The 9,253-nt window shown below is 51.4% G+C and overlaps 4 protein-coding genes across 4 annotated transcripts in view; all 4 read left to right on the forward strand.

The window, feature by feature from the left end:
* Pmar_PMAR003122 (sphingosine phosphate lyase, putative) overlaps window positions 1-760 on the forward strand; it is a gene marked incomplete at both ends in the record, with an annotated part of 1,849 nt that extends 1,089 nt beyond the window's left edge. The window contains 5 exons of the mRNA XM_002777012.1: window positions 28-137; window positions 169-325; window positions 370-512; window positions 608-683; window positions 733-760. Coding sequence (XP_002777058.1) covers window positions 28-137; window positions 169-325; window positions 370-512; window positions 608-683; window positions 733-760 — 514 coding nt within the window. The remainder of the gene's footprint in view (window positions 1-27; window positions 138-168; window positions 326-369; window positions 513-607; window positions 684-732) is intronic.
* A 2,803-nt stretch (window positions 761-3,563) lies between these two features.
* On the forward strand, window positions 3,564-4,301 carry Pmar_PMAR003123 (hypothetical protein). The gene has a single exon (XM_002777013.1). It carries the CDS (start codon window positions 3,907-3,909, stop codon window positions 4,210-4,212), a length of 306 nt encoding a protein of 101 aa, XP_002777059.1. The 5' UTR covers window positions 3,564-3,906; the 3' UTR covers window positions 4,213-4,301.
* A 1,240-nt stretch (window positions 4,302-5,541) lies between these two features.
* On the forward strand, window positions 5,542-6,450 carry Pmar_PMAR003124 (hypothetical protein; the record flags this gene model as incomplete). The annotated part of the gene is made up of 2 exons (XM_002777014.1): window positions 5,542-6,156; window positions 6,262-6,450. 2 exons carry the CDS (start codon window positions 5,542-5,544, stop codon window positions 6,448-6,450), a joined length of 804 nt encoding a protein of 267 aa, XP_002777060.1.
* Window positions 6,451-6,595: 145 nt separating this feature from the next.
* Window positions 6,596-8,412, forward strand: Pmar_PMAR003125 (conserved hypothetical protein; the record flags this gene model as incomplete). The annotated part of the gene is made up of 2 exons (XM_002777015.1): window positions 6,596-6,932; window positions 7,268-8,412. The coding sequence occupies 2 exons, from the start codon at window positions 6,596-6,598 to the stop codon at window positions 8,410-8,412; spliced, it is 1,482 nt and encodes a 493-aa protein (XP_002777061.1).
* Window positions 8,413-9,253: the final 841 nt, after the last annotated feature.

Here is a 9,253-nt window from a genome sequence, read left to right on the forward strand (position 1 = left end):
TCGAACTAATGCTATGCACTCGCCAAGGGTTCACCATCAGACCAGCAGCTGCCGTCGCAGCGACTTGGGCGACTTGATGCACATCGGAAGAGATGGGTATAAAGAATCATGCAAGACAATTGGTGAGCGTGCCGATTGTACTGGGATTGTATGATGGACTCTATGTAGTGTCTGCTGCTAAGCACCTCGAGAAGGGAATCAACGACATAGAGGGAGTTCGCGTGTTGGGCCGTCCAAGCGTTTCGGTGGTGGCTATTACCTGCACTAATGGGGTTAATGACTATGACTTTGCAGAATGGTTGAAGAACAACACCAAGACCCATTGGTGGGGTGACCATAGTGGAAATTGCCTTAATGTTATTCCCTTAGGAACTTGAACATGCTGCAGATGCCATCGGGCGTTCATATATGCGTCACACGTCTGAACGCTAAGAAAATGGATGAATTGTTAACGGATATCGAGGCTGGTCTTAAGGCGGAGAAGGCGAAGTTAGACGCTGGTGTGAAGAGCGGTACGTATGGGTTCGATTCCTGGCCTGGACCTGTAGCATGACCAGACTGTGTTCACACTTCTGGTAGTGAGATAAGGGGTTCTGTTATTTGTTAGGGCATAGTGGTAATGCAGCCGTGTATGGTTCTGCAGCTTCGGTCCCGAAGGAGCTGGCAGACATCGTGGTGGCCAAGTGAGTTGAAGCGAGCTGTTGGTAGTCTCCTATGTTGTCGTTGTCACAGGTACTTGGATACTTGTTACAAGGCGTAGTAGCAGTGAATATGGACTCCTGATGTTTTCGAGTTATTATTCAGTTCGTTGAAATATGCTTTTTACATTCATCATCTATCCGCCGAGTCGTTTTTTTGCTTCAAAGAACCATAACTGTTGAGTTCTGTTCTGCTCAACTCGATATCAAGCATACCTTCTGAATGGGACCAACATGATGAACCTGAGGATTCCCTCGATATTGATGAACCTGAGGATGTTCTCGATAGGCATGCTTGGATGGAGTCCTGTCATGAGACTCAACTTTCTTCAACACCAGTAATGTTGGCCTGTGTAGCTTACGCTCACCAGTCCAACGATTGCCAATCAAGAGTAAAGTGAGGAAAACAGCATCTCGTGACATCACACTGGTCGATAGTCCGATATCCTCAGCGTCGTTGCAACATTGGGAATTTAGACCTTCATAGCCTTCAGGCTCAACTTGAGATATTCCTTGATTAAAGATTGCAACAATAGCCATTACGATTTGTCGGATGCACGTTTTATCGAAACTCGACAACCAAGTCATGAGACGAAAACTCCAGTGTGTACCTGATTGTGTACTGTTAACCTCTGAGCACTCCATAGTTGATTGACCGATCTACTGTACCTCGCCGATGTGCGAAGGCGCCTTTTAATGAGATGTCAGAAGAGCATTCGGAACTTCGAGAACTCAGTACTCAACACGAAAGGCTTCGGATAACTGTGTGCTCATCGCTGGTGTTACGATGGATGGGACGAAAAAAGTAATTATTCGGCATTAGGTCAGGGACTGCCAGATGGACTTTCCTGACTCAGGAAAGTGTCTCAGGAATCCTGAGAGTCAGTCGTCCCACCGCATGTCGAAGCCGTACTAGCTCCACTCTCGATGCGAGGATAATTGAATGATGCCCCTCGAGGAATAAGTAGGATATCTCGGTACTTGTGCGTAATGTGCCCACAACGTTGACGAGCTTCCCTACCGAGGGCTAGCATAGATATGTAAATATCTTCTGGTAACTCCAATGCGGAGTTGTCAATTTCAGTGGTCGACTCAGATTGGCTGCTATGTGCAGGAACGTCTGCGTCATTCTTTGGGACTTGTGGGAGACGAATTTGACAGGTATTCATGACAGGATACAGAAATCGGTGGGAAAAAAGCTACAAATGCACACATCTCAAGGATCGACATTCGTGACGAATAAACCTGATCCACACTAGAGGAATGACAGCAGAATGTGATCCCGATTGGAGCGACACTCACTCAGATTCAAGTCTTAGAAGGAAAACAGGGGCGCTCCTCAAAGATGATTGTTGAGAGGATCGTAGAGAACTAACGATAGAAGGCCAGCCCGCAATAGATGAACAGGACAGATCGGTATGAACCTGTGGGAGAAGAGTAGCAACTTGTCAGAGTGGTTAACTTGTAATGATTGATCAACATTATGCGTACACATATACACTGTCGCGCTCTAACATCCCTAACAATTGTTAACTCAAGCTGTAGCCTCTTCTTGAACAACCCAACACTGCCATCGGCGCTAGGATGTTTACAACGCGCTATGGAGGTTTAAACATATCTTGATGCTACCGAAAGAAAACCCCCAAGAAGTCCCCCTCAATCCGGAGTCCTTCTGCTCCAACCTTATCGATCAACTCGCTTAATCACGTTAAACGCTATCAATGAGCAAGATTCCGCACAACCTTGTGCGGTGCAAACCTGTCACAAACCGTACACGGGTAGACCAACTATGAGAACATGAAGAAGTCAAGACAGATACGATCACCGACAGATACGATCACCATTGGAGGCGGCTGCCTAGATCGTCGTAATGGTACTTCCATACGCGACAAACCTGATGTAGATAAGAGACCGTAGAGCGTACGAAGTGGCTCTTAGTTGATAGGGGAGAGGTGGGCTACCTAGCTGGATAAAACGAGGTCATACTGCTTGTGGCAGTCAGCCATTCGACGGAAATTATACGTAAGATCGTATATCAGAATGTGGACGAATCTACTCGAAGTCTTGATCGGGTCGTCGATTGATACTATAGGTAGTCGATGCTAGTGACTCTGGCAACACAATCCCAAGGGTAGATACAGGTATAAGATAATACTTAGCTGCGGTCGACAAGGTTGGCAGGAGTGCCAACAGTAATCCTCAAAAGAATCCCTCGGAAGACTCTGAATGCAATCGATCGTTTGACGCATGCACACGTTAGCTACGGATAAGGCCCTCGCGCTCGCCTTATACTGTCTATTCCGTGTCTCCACTTTTGTACCAATCCACTTTTGAACCAAACGTTTTTGGTGGTGTAAAAAAACACGAATTCGTGACAAACTCAAACACCGACGATTGTGTTGTACCAAATTTTATACTGGGGAATTTGTCCACTTCTGTACCAAATGGGCGAGCGCTTAACAACTATACCACTCGACACCGAACCTTTCTGACTTTGTAACACGAGGGGGTGTTCATCACTACCTTATCGTACTTGGACCTGACTCGCCTGGCTGTGGTTATCCGTCCGAAGTCGCACTACTTAGCTTTACGGGTTCTCCAGCTTTTCGTACACACTCGTGGGATTGTTCGTGCGATAATTGTGTAGCCGGTTGACTGCACAGCATCTTGCTCACGGCAGAATGGTGTGTCGGTTAGGCATGTGAGGTTAGTAACGCGAGGTTGTGTGTTCGATCCCGGCAGAATACTATTTTGTACGAACTAACTTCGGACTCGGGACTCCATTTCTCCGTATCGCGTCTTGTATCTTACATTTAATACTCATCCCCTTAAAGCACTTCGGCTCAACTCAACCCCACTATTTTTATATTTGAAAACATGTACAATACTCCAAGATCAAAAAACCCACTTAAATTACTATCCTCCCTTCTGGCCCAAAGGCCATGCTAGGAGGGGCTGGGAATACTTCTGGGAAACGTAACACCCGACCGCTGGAGATGCACTGCGCAGCATGGTAACGCATCCGGCTTTCTTCGAACACCGTGAGAGTGAACCACTGCCTATTCAGCACCACCTCGGTCAATCTAGCTACCGCGTGGAGTCCACAGGTATTGCTCCCGTATTCTTGTTATTGCACCGCAACATTCAGGACTTCACGTGAGCCGTAGAGTTGACGCATAGCTTGTACGAAGAATCCATCGTGAGGGAGATGGACGTTCATGCTATCCATGAAGTACACCTGCCCATCAACAACTGCCGTCGCCGCGAAGTGCTGCCTAGCCGGGTCGATGATAGGCTCGTATTACGAGCAGGCGTGGAGTCGGTCGTGATTCTGCCCTCTCAAGCATGCCGTGAAGGCTCGGTAGCCAGCACGGAATTTCCGTGCTGGCTGAAACGTGACGGAAACCCATTCAAGGACGCGACTGCAGCATACACCGACCGACTATTGACGGGAAGGACACAACAATCTGGGGTCCACCAGCACGAGGAAGAGTTAGTGTACAATGACAGTTGACCAAGGGACGACACTATTTAGACTTTTGCCACCATGATGGGCGCCAGGGACCTCGAGGAAGGGAGTTCCACCATCAACCCAGAATAGTACCATTTTCCTCATTCGTTCAAGCCTCTAGTAAAGCTACTGATGCCCTCGCGGTCCCAGCAGCAGTAATTCCCTTGTCATCTCTTGCATTCCCCAAGTCCCCTGCCCAAAAGAGTCGATCCGCTCGATCATCAAATGAGACAACTTGCAACAGAGTATGAAAAAATCGCTTTTGAGCAATTTATGGCAAGTGAAATAGCAAGTGTCGTAAATCTCGAATGGCATAAAACGAATATTCGGGCCCCGTCAGATGTCCAAGCACCACGCGATTTATACTCTACATACGCCACATCAGCGTGAGTTCTTTTGTTTTCTTATGACAGTTCGAGAAATTCACGAATCATCGGACCTAACCCCTCCCCTCTTCCCGCCCGACAGCCCGTGTCGCGAAGAGCCATCGAGTGCACACAAGTCTGGTATCGAGGACTCGATCCTCAGCAGGGAAGCTATTATCACAGGAGTCCCTAAGGGCGAACCCATGGTCGACAAAGCCGTGACTTTCCGTGGTGCGAAGGGGAAAGGTAAAGATAGAGGTGATCTCATTCCGAGGAAATCTATTGGTAAAAATGGTGGGATGGTCTCTCGCTCGCTTGGACACCGTGGGGATCCGGCTTCGAGTAAAATCAATTGGCATGATTTGTGCGCTGATGACAGCGACGTGGAGATTGATGAAGCCTGCACTCATTCGTTGGAAAACTATGATTTTGGTGATTTTTATCCGAATTCGTCTCGCGCCGAATTGAGTCCACGCTTGCTTGTGTCTCCCGATGAAGAAATAGTAAATCCTGTCAGCGTGGAAATTGGATCCCCACGGGAGTCTGGTCCAGCGGGCCTGGACGAGCTCCTCAATAAGTTCAACGGTGTGTCGGCTTCTCTTTACCGGCCTTCGGAAGTGATTGACGCCGTCGCTGGCGTCCTAGACCTTCTACCTCCTGAGCATCAGCTCAGAGGCCAAAAGGTCTTACAAGTGCTAACCAGGCACCACCTTACGCTGATCGAGGGCGCGGCACGTCCCGGCTCTATTCTCACCCCTCCCCACCGCGCTGAAGCGGCGCCATCCGCTGTTCTGGCATCCCTTGCCACCAATCCCTCTAACCAGCGCGCCGATACCTCCCACCTCGTATGCACAGCTCGCGAGGCACCGACCTCTGTTCCGGAACGGTTCCGGCGGAACCCTCCCCCGCGGCCCAACCCTCCCATACCTGGACAGTTGTGGCGGCCACTAGAGGTCCTACCAAAAGGATGCGCGTCCCTGGTTCTACTCCGGTGCACCATCGCACTATCGTGACACCGACGGTTCCCGCAGCCAGAGGTAAAGGTAAAGGAAATGGCAAGGGTAAAGGCACTACTGCCCCTGGCCCAAACAGAACTGCACTGGAGAAAGCCAAGAAGGCCAACAAAAAGGCCTGCGTGGTTGAACTCCGCTCGGTTGATGACGCCGCTAAAATGGACGCCGCCGAGTTCATGACCTTTCGCAGCAGGGCCCTGGGGCTTTTGAGTGGTTCGGTCATCGTCAGTACCACCTTCCCAATCAAGGGAGGTATTGGACTAGTCCTTAGCGATGAGAGTCACGGGAACACATGCGTTCAGTCTTTGAGTCGCATGCAGGGTTATACAGCCAAGGTCCGCACTGGATTATGGCCACGTGTGATTTTGTTTAATCCCGCAATAGCCCGTGGTTCCACTATCGACTCAGTGAGTCGCTCTATCAAAGAGGGCAATCCTGCTCTCACCGAAGGTATCGACGGTGACAAGCTGGTCAGCGCGGTCTATTGGCGCGGCCAGCACTTAGTTATGGCGATCTGCCCAACCCTCTACCACAGGCTATCTGCCAATGGGGAAGGGAAGGGTCGCCTGGTATTAAATCACCTTTGCACCAGATGGGCGACATCTCGCTCCCCATCAGTGTGTTTTAGGTGTTGTGGTATTGGCCATATTGGCCCTTCCTGTCCTCATAAGCAGGATCAGGCCAAGATTCGCTGCACGCGTTGTGCAGCCTTCGGTCACGAGAGACAAGCTTGTACGGCTCAGTCCATCACAGGGCCGGTGCTGAAATGCGCTAACTGCCTGGACTTCAACGCATCTCATCCTGAAGCTCGAGTTCACCGAAAGGGGACCACGAGTGCACGGATGGTGCATGTGAGAGCTTAGCCGCCTTTGCTAGGCGGCAATGGGGCCGTACTGACTTCGGAAATGCTGCCTTTTGTCAATGATAAGGATTCTACAGCATAATGAAGGTCATCGGCTGCTGGCGTTGAATTTACTTCTGCCACGGCTGCATAGCACTCTCGTAGACATGGTCTGCCTCCAGGAACCCTGTTCCGCTTCCCGTAAGCTCGTTGGCTACCAATACCACGGCTTACGTAAGAACGAGGAGGCTTGTATATTGTCCAAGCGTGGCATCCCCTGCCACACGGTTTTTGCTTCCCGTGACCTTGTCGTGGTCAAGGGAAACAACTATGGTATAGCGTCATGGTACTTTCACGGCACGGATATGCCTAGGAGGGAACTGGCGCTCTCTGAGCTTGACCAGGTCCTTTCCACGTGGCCTGTGTCCGTCCCGCTCTACATCTGTGTCGATGCTAATGCTTGGCACATAGCTTGGGGCTCAGAGCTAACTGCTAGCAACCTGCGTAGGCAGGCCTGGCAGCGTGGTGAGTCACTCGTAGATTGGTGCCTGGAGAAAGGCGTTCGGATTCTGAATGATGACGAATCCTTACCAACCTTTGTATCCGAGCGGTATCACTCCTGGATTGATCTCACCCTACTGTACGGTACTCCCAGAGACGGCATCTCGCCCCGATGGGAGCTAGTGGACGACCTTTGAGGGTCAGACCACAGGTTACTCTACACAGAGGTAGACAGCCAGGGTGGCAATCTTGTGCTCCCGCGATTGGCCCATCGCCTCGTAGATATAGCCAAGGTTATGGACGGTGCTTCTCGGATTCCCTCTGATACTCCTTTACAGGGTTACCCTGTCAGGGTATCACAGATTCCTTGAGCACCTTGGTAAAACAATTTACGCCCGAAGCCCCAGCCCCCTCTGACACCACCTGGTGGACGGGCGAGCTGTCTAGGCTGAAGGCGAAGCTTAAAAGGGCCCAGCGGACGTTCTACCGCCATAAAAGGTTAAACGGCCCGGATGCACCTTCCACGGCGCATTATCGGGAAATCCGCGACGTTGCCAGACGTAAGTTCTGTGCCGCTGTCGAAGAGGCCAAGGGAGCAGCTGCTCGTAGATTCTTTGAGGATCTGCAGCACTACTCTCGTTGTGTTAAACGAGGTTGTCCCCGAATTCCTCCTGCGGCCATATGCCCGCATGGAGTGAATCAAGCGGACTTCCTCCTACGTAAGCTCTTCCCCCGTGATCCCGAAAGGGCTGCGGAGGTCGATGCCTTGGTTCTACCGCCGCAAGCCGATCCCATCCCGGCGGTCACCTACTCTGAGCTCAGAGAGGCGGCCGATGGTCTACGGAGAAGCGCGGCCCCTGGAAAGGATGATGTGACCAATGGCATCATTCTCGATACTCTCGAGGTGCTGAAGGACAACTGGTGTACCCAGTTCACTGAAGCTCTTGAGACTGGTATATATCCCGATGGGTGGAAGTCATCTAAAGGGATCTTCATTCATAAGACCGGCAGGGACCCCACCAAGCCTAACGGCTGGAGGCCAATCTGCCTGGTCGGTTCAGGTAGCAAGCTGTTCGAACGTCTCATAATAGAACGGCTTGCCTCTTGCCCGCAGATCCAGAAACGATTGGACTCTCCCATTGTCCATGGATTCTGCAAAGGCAAATCGGTTGACTCTGCTGTCCTGCGCGTGGTCGAAGCGTTCAGGGCTGGCAGAAAGAGGAGTAAGAGCGCGCCTATTGCACTTGTCCAACTCGACGTGCAAAACGCGTTCAGCTCGGTAAAACACAGCCACATCCTGGCAACCCTGGCCCAATACGATGTCCCACGCTATCTAGTGAGCATTGTTGAAGGCTACTTGAGGGCCCAGAGTGTTTCGGCTGTCTATGGTGCAGACGTGGCCACTCTGAACTTCAACGAGGGGTGCCTCAGGGCAGTGCCCTGGGCCCCTTCTTGTTCCTTCTATCCACCCTGCCGCTTGTAGATGACTTCGCAAATTTGGAGGCGAAAGGCGTGAGCTTGACCCTCTATGCGGATGATACAACGGTTGTGGTATCCGGTGGAACTGGCCCGTCCTTGGTTAAACGGTGGCAGTCAGCAGAAGCTCTACTACTGGCTTGGGCCGCCAAAGCGGGAGTGTCCTACGAGCCGGCTAAAAGCCAGACACTCCTACCCAGGACCATCGGGAACCATGCCTTGTCCCTTGATGGTACACCTATCGACATTGTTAAAGTCGTACGGGTGCTCGGTGTCTGGATCGACCACCGCCTCTCTTTCCAGCACCATATTCGGTTAAAGGTGTCCGAAGCCAAGGCCAAACTTGGTCGTCTCAGGCACCTTGGTTGGGCGCGAGCAGGGATCACCGGTAAGAAAATAATCAAAACCTACATGGTGGCGATCTTACCGGCCCTTGCCCACGCAGTAGCGGCCTGGAAGGAAGGGCTTGAATCCGCCACGGCAAAGTCCGCATTACTGCAGGTCACAGCCATGGTAGCGAGGATGGCCCTCCAGGCTCCCCGGAACTGCTCCAACGCGGCTATTTGTGTCGCGGCTGGTCTCTTACCAGCAGACTTGGAGCTCAAGACTATTGCAGCCGTAAGGCTGTCCGCACTTGGTTGTGCGAGGGCCCTAGACCAGACACTCGCGGTCAAAGGTCTGACTCTAACAGAGAGTCGAGATAGTCTGGACAAGGTCCAGCACTGGCGGGGTCTGCCTATCTTACCATGGCAACCTTGGGTCAAGACTACGATCCGGGACAAAGAAAGAGCCAAGAGCTATGCGCAGGCGGCTCTCCTCTCCGGAAATGCCATCTTTACCGATGGCTC

Source organism: Perkinsus marinus (assembly GCF_000006405.1).
Source record: "Perkinsus marinus ATCC 50983 genomic scaffold scf_1104296952312, whole genome shotgun sequence".
NCBI lineage: Eukaryota > Perkinsozoa > Perkinsida > Perkinsidae > Perkinsus > Perkinsus marinus.

Coding starts and splice junctions, on each gene's coding strand:
- Pmar_PMAR003123 (XM_002777013.1), top strand. CDS start 3,907: ATGGACGTTCATGCTATCCATGAAGTACACCTGCCCATCAACAACTGC.